This window comes from Spinacia oleracea, chromosome 1 (genome assembly GCF_020520425.1).
Source record: "Spinacia oleracea cultivar Varoflay chromosome 1, BTI_SOV_V1, whole genome shotgun sequence".
Classification (NCBI taxonomy): domain Eukaryota; kingdom Viridiplantae; phylum Streptophyta; class Magnoliopsida; order Caryophyllales; family Amaranthaceae; genus Spinacia; species Spinacia oleracea.
The window spans coordinates 37,900,269-37,918,196 of record NC_079487.1 but is presented as its reverse complement, the minus strand read 5'-3'; the positions used below and the strand labels follow the sequence as shown (position 1 = coordinate 37,918,196).

Genomic DNA, 17,928 nt, shown 5'->3' with positions numbered 1-17,928 from the left:
GAAATAGTTAAATGATTAATTTTATACATTATTAGTAGTTTTGAAGAAATATGCTTAACTGAAATGAAAAAATTTATCACTAAAAAATAGATAACTTTTACCTATATACGCTTAACTTTTAAACATTTTGAGTTAACTTTAACTCCGATGTACAATATTTATTGTACACCCTTTGTAAATAAGAATTTGTGATATGAGTATATATGATCTTTTTATTTTTATTTTAAGGTTGCAAGGAAAAAAGACAATAGGTGTCCCTTTGCACGAGAGGTTGGCCTAAAGTAGTCGCAATTTGCAATGTAAGAGAGAAAATGTACGTACTATATTTTACTGAATTTAAACTTGAGAGTAACAAATAATGAGATACGTGGAGCAGTGCGTAGTTAACTCAAATATAATGTACTCCCTCCGTTCCTGTATATTCACAACAGATAAACTGTATACGCTTGTCAATGCACATCTTTGACCATTAATATTTTCAATTATATATTATAAAAATTTATAAAAATATTAATATTTTGAATATATATATAAAGATGAAGCCAACAATATATTATATGCCAACACTTATTTTCATATACTATCACTACAAAAAGTTGTACCATTAACGACGGGTAATCCCGTCGCTAAAGACCAATAATCATTGATTAATGACGGGATTTTCTGGCGCTAACCCGTAATAAAAGGGGGCCGTCGTTAATGGAAAATCCCGTCGTTAATCCGTCGTAAAAGACATTTGAGACGGTTGTTCCCGTCTTTATTTGGTTGTTAGACCCGTCACAAAAGCCTTTTGCGACGGGATTTTTAACCCGTCGTAATTAGGTGTTCGTTAAAGATACACATTTTTGTAGTGTATAAATAAAATAAGGTCAAAGTGAATTATGTGAATATTGCAAAAAGTCAAACCGTTGCGAATTTTCCGGGACGGAGGGAGTAATTCCTTAGTTGTTGTTGTTTTTTTTTTTTTTTTTTTTTTTTTTTAAAGAAAAAAACTTTTATGATCTCATTTATCGTAGACTTTTGATTCAAGAAGTGATGATTGGATATAAGAAAATGTGAGAAAAGTAAGAGAGATGTAATAAATTAAACGGAATTTTCATGAAATACCCCTCAATTTTCACGAAATTCACCAAATGCCCCTCAACTTTCAGAAATTCACCAAATGCCCCTCACCTTTAATATAATACCCAAACTACCCTTACTAATGACACGCCGTTAGTCCGCCGTTAGCCTACTTTTCTAATTCACCAAATGCCTTTACAATGTAACTTATTTCACCAAATACCCCTATTTTAAAATATAATTTACCAAATGCCCAAATGTAAAAAATACTTTTTTAAAGCCCAACGGCTAGTTTTTTGGGATTGAAAAATAGCCGTAGCTTATTGTTTTAACAACCGCCCCCCCCCCCTAACGTAAAATCCTAGCTCCGCCATTGGGTGAGAAAATTTTCTTTTGCATGTATATATATATATATATATATATATATATATATATATATATATATATATATATATATATATATATATATATATTTGCTAATGGGAAAAATGAATAAGCATGAGTGATAAAGTGGGTAGAGAGAGAGGGGTGAAGATTTTTTTTTCCATGATTAACAATGGTCTAAAATAGGATAGAAATGATGAAAAAAGTGTAATTGCTATGGAGAAACGGATAAGATGGTAAAAAATGATTAGCAAAAATAGAATAAAGTAGAAGTTGATACATAAGAATAAAAGCACCTCTTTTTGAAAAGTGGATGGATAAAAAAAATACCGAGGGAGTACTTGGGTTGGAGGGTTTTTGTGCTTTTATCATAATATTTATTCTATTGTTCCTAATATCTAGTTCATATTTTCGAATTCTAAGTAACACGTAGGACAATATAATATTCGTTTTCAAAGTAACTAAGTAACGACTTAGGGCATAGCTCATACCACACAAAGTGGCGGAGACAGATGGTGTCAAGGGTGGGTGACATACCACCCAATTTTGTAAAAAAAAAACACGTTTATACCTTCTATTTATTAGAAAAATTAAATTAATACTACGTACAAAATAAAGAACTGTTTACTCATTTAAATTAATATTGTTTCGGTACAAATATAGGGGATCCTTGACTAATGAGTCGTCTGGTAAAGACGACGAAAGGTCTTCAAGAGTCTTCTTCCTTGACCGGAGTTAGATGGAGGTTCTTGGCTCAAGTTCCAGAATTAGGTTTGAGGTTTATTGATTGCGTCCCTTCTGCCATGTATCCGGGCTGTATATATAGGAATATAGGATAGAAACCCTAATATGATTCCTTGGTCAACACGAACTCTTTGTCCAACCGACTTCTATCAGATCTGTGAGTCTCTCCTCCATTATGCGGAGTATGATTGGAAGGGCCTTAATGACTACAGGTCGGCCGACCCTTGTGGGCCGTCCTCCGTGGGCCATCCCTAATATTCGTACTTTACTCAAGTTGATGTCCGTCTGAGCCTACTGTGTAGGGCCTATGTGTCGACGTGTTGTGAGCCATTTGTATTCCCAAACAAATATATTAAAGTAATATATCGACATCTTTATTCAAAATTATCGGATATCTCTATTCAAAAATCCTAACTCCACCGCAACAAGCGCTAATATCGATCGGTCGGATCATAGTTTATAAATACGAGCCGTTGTCAACTCTGCATTATTTCATAGTTTCAGGTACTTCGTCCACCAATAATTTTTGTCCATATCGAAGTATTAGTAAACTTAATTTTAATAATTGGACGAATAAGCGATAGGTATGCAGTTACTCATTAGTTAATTTTGATTTAGACTTAGGTTTAACTGGTGCAGGACGACCATAATTACGTTTGTGTGGAAGCACATGTCTTAGTCAGCTTGGACATGTTTTTTATTTAATCAACTACTGCATGAACGACTAGTTTAACTTAATGAATCATTAATTTAATCGAGTTCGTCGAATATTATAATATTTTATTTGTTTATTTGTAGTATGAAGTCATATGCCGAGTATGTTTGCGCCCTCCTATGGAACCAGAGGAATAATTTGACATCATAAACTCATAGGTGTACAAAATATTTAGGGTTTACTTCTTCTACCCTTAATACTAATAGACCACCTTTATCAAAAATTAAACATTAAAATTGTACTCTCTCCGTATTTATTTAAGAGATACACTTGGCCGGGCACGAATATTAAGAAGTAAAATTGAATGAAATAAAGTAATAAAACAAGTGGGGACCGTGTCATTTTAGAGGGTGGGGAGTGAAGTGTAGTTATGAAATTATTTGTTTAATATGGTGATGGGACATAGGATATATTAGATAGATTATTTAATTAGATGGTGGGGTTGATAAGTTACTAAAAATGACAAGTGTATCTCTTAAATAAATACGGCCGGAAAAGACAAGTGTATCTCTTGAATAAATACGGAGGGAGTACCATGTAATATGCAACTAAATTATTCTCTTTACTTCCTCTGTCTCAAACTAATCATGTATATCATGCTTTGTTTTAATGGAGAGTTAATTAGGGGGTTAATTAGAAGGTTAGTGAATTATTTAGATGTTAATTGGTTGATTACGGGATTGATGACGTCATTAAAGGTATTTTGTGTATTAAGGTTTGAATAGGGGTATTCGGTAAATTTTTGAAACCCGGAGATATTCCCAAGGAATATTTGGTGAATTTTTGAAAACAAAGAGATATTTCACGAATTTTCTTAAAACTTAAGAACACTTCATGAAAAACTGTTAAAACTATTTCGTGATCTAACCTAGCTATAACGAATTTAGCTCTTAAAATAGGGATAAAAGTTTATAATTTGTAATCGGAATGATAGAGCAGTTAGAAAATAAATTGGTGATCTAGCATATTTGGCTTGATTATGTAGCATAAGGGACAATATGTTCCCACACGTACAAATCACTTGCACTTACCTTCCAAATTGTCTACATTTCTAAAGTTAAAATAGGTGACGTTTTAATTTATAATTTTGGCAATAAAACAAATTGAAGTACGTCAATTGGATGCATAGATCTTCGTTAATACTCCCTCCGTCTCTAAACGTTCTTCCTAATTTAACTTTTTTTGTCTCATAAAAAGATTCTGAAACAAGAAGAACAAAAACACACGAAAGGAGTAGTTTTGAGGGAATACTCGAAAGATTACAAATAAAATGTTACTGTATACTTTGTAAATAATAAACGAAGAAAATTAGAGTCATCGTTAAACCTTACTATTTCATGTGTTGTTTTTGTTCATCTAACTTTCATTTATTTTAGAAAAAAAAGTTCAGATAAGATAGGTTCAAAATACATAAAGGCTGACCAAGTATAATTTATACTCCCCCCGCATGGCAATGATTGACCGACACGGAGTTTAATACATGTGAGTGATTTTATTGAAGATTTAAAGAAATTGGGTAAGTGTCGATTAAATTATTGAAATAAAAGATAATGGAAGTGAGGTAGGTGAGGGTATGTGTGAATTAAATGATTAAATGTTTTTTTAACACAAATCCGATGATATATATATATATATATATATATATATATATATATATATATATATATATATATATATATATATATATATATATTAATTAATTAATTAGGGTGGAACCAAAATCAAACATAGCACCTCACTAAGTGAGGTAAGAGTTGAAAAGCGTACCAAAAGCCAACCCTAATTCGATACTATCATCCCCATCGTACCCAAAAACCTTGACAAAATGGGGTAAAATTATGTACCCACAACCATGATTACCAAAACCCCTTAATCTAAATTTCCTACTTGAAAATACATAATTATATATACATATAGTAGTAACTGACGCCAACACTTGATCCTGACAATTATGCGCCCTCCAAAAGTTGCTTATCATCCAATTCAGTTGTTGGTAACTTTACCATCTTCACCATCATCCTCGACTTCAATAATTTCTATGGCATTTTCAATTGTTGAACCACCAACAACAAATGGAATGAAATCCATTCCCTTCCCTTTGTCCTTGCTCATTGCATCTTTGGTTGTTGTTGAACTCTGAACCACCTGTTTAATAGTAGAAACAATAGAACCAAACACAATATCCGAAGCTGAAGAGCTAGCACCAGCCTTGTTAGTAGTGCGGTATTTGGTATAGGAAGTACTACGTATATAATAAAATAAGGAGAGCAATTTTCAAACGGAAAGTGCACCAATCATTTAATTACGGTAGATTAAGGAACGTGCACCAATCATGTAAATAGGGAGGGTGTAATTAAAACAATTGATTTGATAAAATCAATAAAATAGGTTCAGAAAAATACGTGAAAATCAGATGAATAAAACACATCATTAAGGCATTCCATAAATATTGCATAATAATCACTCCCTCCGTTTCTTTTTGGTTTTTTACATGTTTATTAACGACTAATGAATGTACATTGATATTCCTCTTTTTTTTTATTTAAGCAAAGCAAATTACGTTTATCAAAATTCTGATATTGGGAAAATGAGATTAATTTAATATCCCAATGGAAAAGTGTAAAAGATTAAATGACTTAATTAATTTAATTGGTTAAAATAATCATTGGATAGAATATTAAAGCATTTATGTGATAATATAAAAGGAAATGTAAAGAACATTTTAAAACACCCAAAAAGAAAAACGTAAAGAACAAAAAGAAACGCAGGAGTACTTTATTAATTACTCTCCAAAAAAGACTCTCAATCATTTTTTTACACATTTTCAGTTTTCTTAATTACCGTGAATTCTCTTAAAGTAGACACTTATTTAGGAACGGAGAGAGTATTTATTTTATTATTTATTATTCATTCAGTTCAGTTCAGTTCAATTTAGTTCAGTTCAGTTCAACTCAGCCAAAAAATGCTCAGAGAAACTGAGCCTAAGCCCAATAGAGGTTCTACACTAAAATCAATTGACAATAGTGGAAGTAACTTTACAAGTGATATTTTTTCTCCTCTTTCTCTAATGTGAGACAACTCACATGTAAGTAACAATGAGTTTCAACTAACATATGGAGTATAGCACTGTACGTACATAGTACATTTTAAACATACAAAATAAAGTTATTTTCAGTAATATTTAGAGCTTTCTAAATTAAATTAGATTAAAGTTTGGAGCTCTCTCAACTAGATTAAAGTACGCAAAGTATATGCTTTCACTTTTTCATCGGTTAAGAAGGTACATTATAATTTATAATTAACGTTCTCCCTTTGTTTTGATACGCTACGGTCTACTGATAGGTTTTAACTGGCAATACCTTCAAATTATTTATTAATACATCTACAAATCTGTCATTAATGTGAAATGCGTAAATTTGTAAACTCAATTATTAGTACTAGATTAATTAGGTATACTCTTTCGAGAGACTTTATCAATTAACGATGGCAAATTATAAACTTAAATATTGATTCATCAACGCCAAAGATGCAAAATTATATTTGTAATAAACTATTTGAAAGAAGGAATATCCCATATTCTTGGAAAAATTCCTCCATAGATCTTTTGGAACAATGCATCGTCGTGTTTTCCAAATTCATTTAACGTCGTCTTTTCTTAACCGTCTTCGGTTGCATAACTAATTAGTTTCGTTGCTTAACTAATTGAATTTCAGACTTAACTAATTGGTTTCAGTGCATAACTAATTGGTTCTAGTGCATAAATGTGGTCTAAAAATTTGTATAAAGAATACTCTGTATATTAATTGAAGATAATTGCTCCAACTACATTTTAAATTATGTGTTTTTTTTAATAATGTTTTCAATTTTATCTAAAATCTGAAATTGAAAAAGTAAGCGAGATTTAATGCCCCTAAGAGAAAGTGTGAAAGACGTATTGCCCCAATGAATTTGATTGATTGTTACAATTTTGGCTGAATATTAGGATATTTATGTTACAATAGAAAAGAAAGTGTTCCAAACATAAATATTAGAAAGGGACACCCAAAATAAAATACGTAAAGAATAATTAGAGACAAAGATAATATATTATATGTATACATATTCAGACAAATTTACCAATTTTTTGTTGGTTCAGTGGTGACTGGGGCTGAACTTGGTAGGGCGGACTGCATATTCGATCCCTGGCAACAACAATTGAAAGGGGACTGGAACCTATCCACCTATAATTCGGCCGGAATCCGAATTAGCCCTAAAGGTGAATCGTGTGGTAACACCCAAAAAAATATTCAGACAAATTTAGTAATTTAAGATCAAGCTAGTAAAGTATAGAGTGAAGAGATCACTTCTTTCATACAAAATGTTCATTAATGGATGTTTATTCGGAACTCTATTATACAAGTATACATGAGCAAAAAATCAGCATAGATGAACCGTGCATTGTACAACAGGGTGTATAATAAAGAAAGTCAGTCACTTTCCCGGCCTTTCTGTTTCGGTCATTTTTAATCCAATACTTCAAATAATTTACATGCATCATGCAAGTGCCTATAAATATGCTTGTATTATCGACATAATAATGTACAACATATCCTAGTGAATAGCTCAAAATAGAACATTTAACCAAGGAATAAAATTCAAGCTAGAAAGATCGAGTTAGAATTATACCGGAATTATTCGATGAAAATGTCTTCCTTTTGCCCTACTACTTATTTAGGAAGAGAATATCCCTTAGAATTAGGTACAAATCAAGGTTTTAATACTTTTGACTTAGATTCTGTATTTCTCCTTAATTTTGCATCATCTCAAGCTCAAGCTCAAGCTCAAGCTCAAGCTCAAGCTCAAGATTACCAATATCAATTAGTGTATGATCATGTTAAGCGAAGCCAATCGCCACAAGGTACAAGTTCAACAGATCATCATAATTTTGATAATAATAATACAATATTATCAAAGAAACTTAGTCATAATGCAAGTGAAAGAGTTCGAAGAAAGAAGATTAGTAACTTGTATTCCTCTCTACGTGCTTTGCTTCCTTCTTCTGATCAAAAGGTAACTAATTATACGCGATTTATTAGTTTATATCCTTTAATTAATTTCATCGTGCATATATACATAACACTTTGTTTTTGTTGTAAATTAAACCACTAATTAATTTTCTGTGATTTAATTACAGAAAAGGCTAAGCATTCCAAGTACAGTTGTACGGGTGGTTGAGTACATACCTGAGCTACAGAAACAAGTGGAGAGTCTAATTCGTAAAAAGGAAGAGCTATTATCAAAGGTTTCGGCAATTCAAGGAAATTCAACGAAAAACATTCATGAACAAAAGCCGAAAAAATGCATAATCAACGAGTCATTTTCGTGTTCGATTTCTGTAAATAAATTGGGTGATAAAGAAATGGTGATTCAAATATCAGCATTTGAGAAGTTATCAATATCTCAAGTGCTTCTTCTTCTTGAAAATAATGGTTATGGTGTTGTTGATATTTCTTCTTTTCAATCTTTTGGAGGAAGGACTTTTTACAACATACATTTATTGGTAAGTAATTATGTGCTACATTGTCAATATTAAGATCGAGTATGTCCGCTTTAAAAGTTCTCAACTTTCGTTTAATTTGAAATAATACGTCTCGACTTTGAATGGTCTTATTTTTATTAAACATTATTATTTGTTTGTGTGACAGATGGAAGGAGATTGTATCGTAAAGTTTGAAATTTTAAATGAAGACTTGATGGCCTTGCTTAAGGAGCAAGAGCAGAAGAAAATGCAAGTATATTTTTAATGTAGTGGAAGAATGCCCTAAAAATGCACATCTAACCATTTACACATAAATCTATTTACAAAGTTTTGTAACAATATCGATCTTTTGTAATTAATTAATACGTATTCTCTCTTGAATAAGATTATGTTTAACTAACTTTTATTATTTCATACTTACAATTGGCATCATCAATTTACATACCTTCAAGACCTATTAAGGTAACCTTAATAATACCGTAAAAAACGTCGCAAGATTATTAATTATATTACGTACTAGTCTAAGAGGGCAAGGGCGTATTGCTTTCCCTATATAGTAAATGACATGAATTTGTTGAACAAAATCCGTAAAATTGTATCAATCTGCCATCTCTAGTTAAGCAACCCTTTATGTATGTAAGTATCACTTACAAAGATTTAATAAGGTTAAATTATCATGTTGACCTTACTATTCTTGATGATTCAAACATGATTCTTCCTCAAAAACTTGATGTATAGTGAATCATCAAATTAATCACTCCACATAATGAATACTCACAAATTAACTTACAAGCTTGCTTAATTTTAAATCAATAGTTGTTGTATACTTCGTAATTTCGTATAAAAGAGAAACAAGCAACAAAATATAAAATTGTTTATTTCCTATCAATCGAAACGAGGAACACAATCAACGTAGATTAATACGGATTAAGCAATCTTACAAAAAATACGTACTTAAAATCTTTCCTATATCCAACTACTAAATTCTTAACTAATTAAAACTTTGGTTTTTTGTCTCTAACTACATTAGAATAACACATAGCCACATAGGAAGTCATGCAATCTAGGGAACAATCAAAACTAATATTACGTATAGTATTCAATAATAAACATAATTTTTTTAATATAGTTTCATTAAGAAATTACATATACCATATATGTGGCTATCAAAGAAAAATTATGTTGCGTGATTCAACCTAACTTAAGTGACATTACCTCCTTTATGATGGAGAAATTAGTGATATGTCGGTGGCCCTAACTAAATTAATGGCGCACATCAAGAGATGAGAGAGTCCACTTTACAAGATCAAAAGAGGTTCTATTTTGATTGTAACCCGACTGAAATCAATGTCATCATCTCTTTATTCTTTGCAATATAAAACTCCAAATCGACTCCCTTATGAATTTCCCCAAATTTAATTGACTATCAAGATATGTATAAGAATTTGAAAACATTGTAGTTTCATACGCAAGAAGGAAGAGAGAAAGAGTGTGCACCAATCCAGTTTTCATTCATTGCGGCTTGCCCTAAAGAGTGGCTAAGCAAGGCATTATATACATCCCTAAATGCTACACTTGACCAATGATTTAAGGATAGCTAGCATATAAGAGAATCAACCTAGAATAGCACACAATTGTGACACCTAGGATACGACTAGATAGTACATGATCACATGCACTGAAATTGATAGAAAACTAAGGGCTGGATTATATTGGGCTTCATTCACATGGCTCACAGGCCTTACTTCTTCAATACTCCCCCTCAAGTTGAGAGTGAGAGCTTCGAACTCCCAGCTTGGACAGAAGGTGGTTGTGTTGTTGAGTAGTCAAAAGCTTGGTGAACACATCTGCAAGTTGTTGAGAGGATGGAACATAGACAGGTTTAATCAGGCCTCGATCAGTAGCTTGTTCTCTTATGAAGTGACAGTCAATGTCAACATGTTTAGTCTTCTCATGGTGGACTGGATTAGCTGCAATGGCAATAGCTGCCTGATTGTCACACTTGATCAAGGTTGTATCAAGGTTCTTAATTCCCAAATCTTTCAGTAGTTGTTTAAGCCACATTACTTCACAGTCAAGGCCATAGACCTGTACTCAGCTTCTGCACTGCTTCTTGCTACAACATTTTGTCTTTTTGACTTCCATGAGATAAGAGAGTTCCCTAGAAGGACGCGAAAACCAGATGTTGATCTTCTTGTTACGTTGATGGACATCCTGCCCAATCACTGTCACAATATGCAGTGAGTTGTGCACTGGATTTGCTTGCCAATAAGATGCTTTGGTCTATGCTTCTTGCAAGGTACCTTAGTACTCTCCTAGCAGCTTGCATATGCACAGTAGTTGGTTTGTGCATAATATCTCAAAACATGGACAGTGTATGCAATATCTGGCTTTGTCAATGTAAGGTAGATGAGTTTTCCTACCAGTTTCTGGTAACCTTCTGGGTTGTCAAGTACATCACCTATGTCTGCAGTGAGTTTAGTGTGACTGTCCATGGGAAGCTTGAGAGTTCTGCAGTTTTTCATCTTATATTCTTCAAGTAGATCAAGTACATATTTCTTTTGAGAGAGGAAAATCCCTTGTTGTGATCTGTCTACGTCAATGCCAAGAAAGTATCTTAGCTCACCCATGTCCTTCATGTGGAACTGAGAAGAGAGAAAGGTTTTGGTGTCCTCAATGGCTTGCATATCATTTCCTGCCAGCACAAGATCATCTACATATACAAGTATCACAGTAAATGACTTCCCACTTTGCTTAGTGAACAAAGAGTAGTCAGATTTGGATTGAAAGAAATTATAGCTTTTGCACTAGAGGAAAAAACATCAAATGTGGCTAGTTAAAGGTGGCCCTTATTTAACAAGGGCACCCTTTGACTGAACAAAATTAAAACAAGAATAAATAAAAAAAACTTTTCCCTCCTAAATCTGGGAAGCGCATCTTTTGGGGTTTTCATTTGAAACCTAGCTCGCTGCTTCCCCTTTGTCGTTGCTTCCCCTTTGTTCTTGCTGCTCCCGCGCACTACTCATCTTCTCCATCTTCTCCATCTTCGCTGCTCTAGCACTTGCACCAATCTCGCAATTATCTCCACTCCACCGGCGACGACCTCGATAAGAAGAACCACCATTGCGCAATTCTCTCCACTCGACCGGCAATGACTTTAATTGAATTCGATTTGGGGTTGTCTTGGTATGAGCTTATTCAAATTTCTCTCCTCAAGTTCCGATTTTTTGGTTTGTTCGAACACTAGTGGAAAAAACCCATGTTGTAGCCCCCTTGTTGAGGGGGGCATACATAAGCGCGCCTCAATAGCTACTTAGTCAACGCGGGTCAAATATTTTACTAACAGGTTGAGGCGGGCTTTTGTGGTGTTCGCTTCTACAGAAGCTGTTGAAGGGGGCTTTCTTAGCCCGCCTCAATAGAAAGAAGCTGTTGAAGGGGGCTTTTAATTGCCCGCCTCAATAGGGTCTTTCTGTTGAAGGGGGCCTTCATTTGCCCGCCTCAATAGGCACACATTAAATTTAAATCAAAACCACCGCCAAACAGATAAGCTAGCTGCGACATCTCTTCCAAACTGGTCGTCGTACTTCACATCTCTAGCTTCCAACGCAAACTCATACTGTGACATTTTTGAAGCTGTTGAGAAGATCATCAAGAAAAGCGCCGGAAACTCAATCAAATTTCCGATCAACTCAAGCAATTTTCTTAAGTAAGCTTCAATTTCTTCTTAAATCTGTTTAACTTGTTTTCATTTTTTACAATTTTTGTTTGGATTTACTGTCAAATTTGCGAATCGATGACTAAATTTCTGTAGAAGTTTAGTGGAAATAGAATAGTTTCTTCATATTTGTTTGTAGAAATCTTGACAATTTTTTGATGCTGTTGTTTGAAATCTGCAATTGCGAAAAATTGGGGATTAGGGTTTTTCGGCAATATTTTTGTTCTGTCTATGTTCTTAGTTAGTATACGGTCCTTTAATTTTGGGATGTAATCTAAACCTTAAAAAATGATTGGTGATTAGCGCTTCCTAAACTTCAAATGTTAAACAAGAATTTAGTTTTTCCCCCTTTCCAAGAGGGGTTTTGGTAAATGCAGTGGATTATTGTTTCTATTGTTCTTAATAGATGGAAATTAGATGCATAGAGGCTATCTATTGATGTTCTTCATACTCGGTTCTTCACCGGAGCTTACTGTTATTGGTATGCTTATTCAAGAAGTAAGCTCATACTTCTGTGAAATTTTTGTCTTCATTAAGAGTGAACTTAATTTGGTATTTTGGGATTGTTTAGGGATTAACCGCCCCTTTTGGTAGATGGTAAGAAATCTCAGTAATGTGCATTGATTTACATGATGTAAAGTAGGCATTAGGCAACTAGTTATGTTCTCAATAATATACATATAGTCTTGGACTTAATTATCAAAAAAATGGCTGGATTTCTATGTTTGTTGCATTTTCTTGGTGCAGTGGATTGCTGTCCTTCTGTATCTTCCTTGTGCTTGTTTAATTGAAGTAGCTACCACGAAAAGCGAAGATATTAGAATGATTCTTGCTAGTCAAGTCCATGTTTGTGTAATCTAATTGTATCACTGGATAATTTTCTTGCAGTTCTTGAACATCAGTGAATTGATTCCATTTACTTAACATCAATGACGTAAACAAGGAAACTATCTTGGCAATATACACATAGTTTAGGACTCTATTGTCAAAAATATGCTGTATGTCTTTCTGTATCTGCCTTATGCTTGTTTAGTTGAAGTTACCAGAAAGCCAATATATTAGGATTATTCTTGCTAGTTAAGTCCATGTGTGTGTGTGTATAATATGATTGTGTTGGTTGATTTCATTGTAATTCATAAACATCAGTGAACTGATTCTGTCCATGATCTTCTCAACTGGATTATTTACTTCAAGATTTCTTATTGGACCTGTATTGTACTTGAAAGAAGGTAGTCAGAGTTTGAGGATATCGCTAGATTGATCTGATTTTAGCTGAATGAATATGAAGTAAACCGAATTAACCCGAACAGAACCCAATCCAAGTGAATACGTTGCCTTTTTTCTGCTACCCTGTTAGTGTTTCAAAGTGTAGTCTCCCAATTCCGCTAACCTAATGTGCAAATGGGTTTATTTACACTGAATGCGGGTTTCGTAACTAATTTAAAACCTAAACATGAGCATCGCTGGGATCTATTGATTGAGTACTGGAGGATGGTTTTTACTGATATTTTATCTTTGGATAAGATTGCATCATTAGAGAACAAAGATCTTATGCCAAGCTAGTTTATACTTAAATCGATTTTAGTTTATTCCTGTGAAATCTTATGTGAAGCTAATAAATGTTAATGTTGAGACATATTCCTGTTTTGTTTGGTTTTAAAATTGAGATGAGGTCTTACCATTTTTCTGATGTATAGTTCTTGTGTCAAAATTAAGAATTTGTGGCTTGATTTATCTAATTCTGTGTAAAACCTTGTGTTATTAGAAATGAGTCGTCGTTGGATGTACGGTGACCATACTACGGTGGAATACTTGAGTGGGGTTGAGGAGTTCCTTAGATGTGCTTTAGCACACCAACGGAATACGAAAGCCGCAAAGATCTATTGTCCTTGCCGTGATTGTAACAATGTAAGGCGGTTAGGTGATATTGATGAAATTGAGGATCATTTATTTCGTCGTGGGTTTAAGCAAGATTACCATGTCTGGTTTTGGCATGGTGAGAAAATACTTGATCGTCCAAGTTCTAGTGTGAATGAATTTGATGTTCTGGCAGAGAGTGATGAGAGTGATGAGAGTGATTCTGATATTTCTGAGAATAATGAGATGGATGATGATGAGCAAGAAGATAATGAAATAAATGAAATGATGGATGCGGTGAAAGATCACTTGAATGGACGACCTCACATACTCGAGCAGGTATTAAAGGCTGTTGAGACGCCTTTGTACCCTGGGTGTACAAAATTCAAATTGTTAGAATGTGTGGCATCACTTTCCAACTTGAAAGCGGAGAGTGGTTGGACCGAAGAAAGTTTCACGAAATTATTGAAACGATTAGGTCTTTGGTTTCCCGATGGCAATGACATTCCCACCTCTGCCTATTATGCCAACAAATTGACGAATCCCTTAGGCTTAGAGGCCGTCAAGATAGATGCTTGCCCAAATGATTGTATTCTTTACAGAAAAGAGTATGAAAATTTGGATAAGTGTCCAACGTGTTCTATGTCGCGTTACAAGCGTAAAGGGGCCAATTCAGCTAAGAGGGGACCGCCCGCCAAGGTATTGTGGTATCTTCCGATCATACCTAGGTTTGAGCGCTTGTTCTCCGTAAAGAAGAATGCTAAGTATCTGAGGTGGCATGCGGAAGGGAGGAAGAAAGATGAATTCCTTAGACATCCGGCTGATTCTCCTCAATGGAGAACTATTGATAAGAAGTATCCTGAATTTGGCAAGGAGGTTAGAAATCTGAGACTTGCTCTATGTACAGATGGGATGAATCCATACGGCTCTCTGAGTAGTCAGCATAGCACTTGGCCGGTTCTTCTTGCAATTTACAATCTTCCTCCATGGTTGTGTATGAAACGCAAGTATATCATGTTGTCACTCCTCATCTCAGGGCCTAAGCAGCCAGGACATGATATAGATGTGTATCTCGCTCCACTCATAGATGATTTGAAATTGTTGTGGAATGAAGGTGTTCCAATGTTCGATGCTCACACCAACTCAAACTTTACATTGCGGGCAATGGTTTTCTGTACCATAAATGATTTTCCGGCCTATGGAAACTTGTCTAGGTACAAAACCAAAGGAGAACAAGCATGCCCTATATGTGAAGAGGACATGAAGCCCACACGGTTGGATCATTTCAAGAAAAATATCTACCCAGATTTCAGGAAGCACCTTAGTCGATATCATCCTTATCGTAAGAAGAAGAAGGAATTCAATGGGTTCACCGAGGAAGGAGTAGCTCGTACACCTTTGACAGGATCACAAGTTTATGAACGTATCAAAAATGTTGAAACCAAATACGGTAAGTGCTTCAAGTCCAAGTCTAAAAAGGGTGTTTTATGGAAGAAAGTGTCTCCATTATGGGATCTTCCCTACTGGAAAGATTTGTCGGTTAGGCATTGTCTCGATGTAATGCATATTGAGAAAAATGTGTGCGATTCTATCATCGGGACTTTGCTAAACATACCAGGAAAGACCAAGGACAATGAGAATGTGCGGAAAGATATGAAAAAGAAGAATATTCGACCAGATTTGTGGCCTGTTAAAAAAAAGGATGGTACAAAGACCTTTCTGCCTCCAGCGTGTTACACAATGTCGAGAAAGGAGAAGAAGAAGTTTTGTGAGTGCTTACATGGCATTAAGGTTCCCTCGGGATATTCGTCGAATGTTAAGCGCCTAGTGTCTCTCTCGGACCTTAGGTTGATTGGTATGAAGTCTCATGATTGTCATGCACTGATTAATGTATTTTTGCCAATTGCACTTCGTGGGATATTGCCGAAACACGTGAGACATGTTATAACAAAACTTTGTTTGTTTTTCAATTCCATATGTGCTAAGGTGATTGATCCGGAGACTTTGGATGCTTTGCACAATGATGTTGTTGAAACTCTATGTCGATTTGAAATGTATTTTCCGCCTTCTTTCTTTGATATAATGGTGCATTTGATTGTCCATTTAGTTCGCGAAGTCAAGTTATGTGGTCCGGTGTTCTTAAGATGGATGTATCCTTTTGAGAGATTTTTTAAGACTTTAAAGGACAAAGCAAGGAATCCGGCTAATCCAGAGGGTAGTATCATTCGGGGAGTCCTTAAAGAAGAGATTTCTGGATATCTAGCTGAGTTTTTGTCAAGCCTTGAACCAATAGGACTTCCAAAATCTCGACATGTTGGTAGGCTCGCAGGGGAGGGAGTAATTGGTAAAAATGTGATATCTCCTCCATCGGAGAGGAAGAATAAGGCACATCTTTGTGTGTTGCAGCATCTTACAGAGGTTCATCCTTATTTAGAAAAGCATCTGCTTGAATTGCAACATTGTAATCCTAAGTTGAAGGAAAGAGCGTTGATGCGGGAACATAATTGCACATTTATTGAATGGTTTAAGAAGGAAGTTGGAAAGAAACAAGACCATGATGTTTCTGATACGATCAAGTGGTTATCTCGAGGTCCTCGACTATGTGTTCGATCTTTTGAAGGATATGATATCAATGGGTTCACATTCTACACTAGAAGGCAAGATGAAAAGAGTGTAGTGCAAAATAGTGGAGTAAAGGTTGTTGCATCATCTAGGGTCTATGCAAGCGCTAAGGATAAAAGGCCGGTTGATTCAACACAATCATATTATGGTGTTATCGAAGAAATATGGGAGCTTGATTATACCTATTTTGTGATCCCTGTTTTTCGGTGTCAGTGGGCTAACAACCAAAATGGTGTGAAGCGAGATGAAATTTTCCCGGGTTTAACCTTGGTGAATTTTGATCGACTAAGTGACAGTGACGAGCCATTCATTCTAGCATCACTAGCTAAGCAAGTTTTTTATGTGGTTGACAATATTGATCCTAGATGGCGTGTTGTTGCCCAAGGAAAAAGACATATTTTGGGTATTGATGATGTTGTAGATGAAGATGAGTATGATGAGTATGATGACACACCTCCGTTACCAATGGTTGTTCAACCATTGCCAGAAGAGGAGGATGCAAATAATACTAATCATATGCGTACAGATCATACGGAAGGAATATGGGTTACGAATCGTAATTGAAACATACATGTGTAAGTTCGGGCTTCACTTCTGATGCATTGTTGAAGTTTTTGACTTTGTTCTTTCTATTCATATCTGAAAGCCTGTGCGCCTTGGAATTTTTGTTATCTTGACTACTTAAATTTGAATAGTGAAGGATACTTGTGGATATTAATTCATATTTTTTTTCTAAAAATTCAACCCCAATCAATTGCCACTTGTATTGTGAAGAGGAATTGCAGTGATAGTCTCCTACTTTATCCCTCCTATTTAAGTTACTGAGAGTCTGATACTTCTAATAACTTGACTAACTTTATCTGCTTTTTTCACACAGGTGTAAACTTGGTGAATGTCGTATCCTCTTATGTGAGCCAGGTTCCAAGCACAGGTTGCAGAAATTGCAGTTGAATTTTCCTAGGTTAGTTTTCAGTACATTTTGTCTAATAATATCAATTACCTGTTCTTGTTTGCATGGCTTTGTGATTGGTAACTTAGTTTCTGATGTTTGCTTTCTGGTGGTTGATGATGCACTAATCAACTCAGTGAAGTACTGTTTTAGCTTCTCAGTGCACTGATCAGTTCTGTTCTGTGCACTGATCTGCACTGCCCAGATCAGAACTGTGCAGATCAGTGGACAAAACTGATCAGAACTGTGCAGTTATGTGCACTGATCTGCACAACTCAGATCAGAACTGTGCAGATCAGTGCACAGAACTGGTCAGTTCTGATCAGTTCTGTGCACTGATCTGCACAGCTCAGATCAGAACT

At 34.9% G+C, this 17,928-nt stretch overlaps 1 protein-coding gene across 1 annotated transcript; it reads left to right on the top strand.

Moving 5' to 3' along the window:
* Nucleotides 1-7,517: 7,517 nt before the first annotated feature.
* Nucleotides 7,518-10,009, top strand: LOC110776652 (transcription factor bHLH101-like). Its single transcript, XM_021981203.2, has 4 exons — nucleotides 7,518-7,954; nucleotides 8,079-8,444; nucleotides 8,590-8,676; nucleotides 9,884-10,009. Exons 1-4 carry the CDS (start codon nucleotides 7,583-7,585, stop codon nucleotides 10,007-10,009), a joined length of 951 nt encoding a protein of 316 aa, XP_021836895.2. The 5' UTR covers nucleotides 7,518-7,582.
* Nucleotides 10,010-17,928: the final 7,919 nt, after the last annotated feature.

Excerpts from the sequence above, each read along its gene's own strand:
- LOC110776652 (XM_021981203.2), top strand. The coding sequence starts at position 7,583 with ATGAAAATGTCTTCCTTTTGCCCTACTACTTATTTAGGAAGAGAATAT. Across the intron at positions 7,955-8,078 it reads TTCCTTCTTCTGATCAAAAG|AAAAGGCTAAGCATTCCAAG; the intron begins GTAACTAATTAT and ends ATTTAATTACAG. Across the intron at positions 8,445-8,589 it reads TTTACAACATACATTTATTG|ATGGAAGGAGATTGTATCGT; the intron begins GTAAGTAATTAT and ends TTTGTGTGACAG.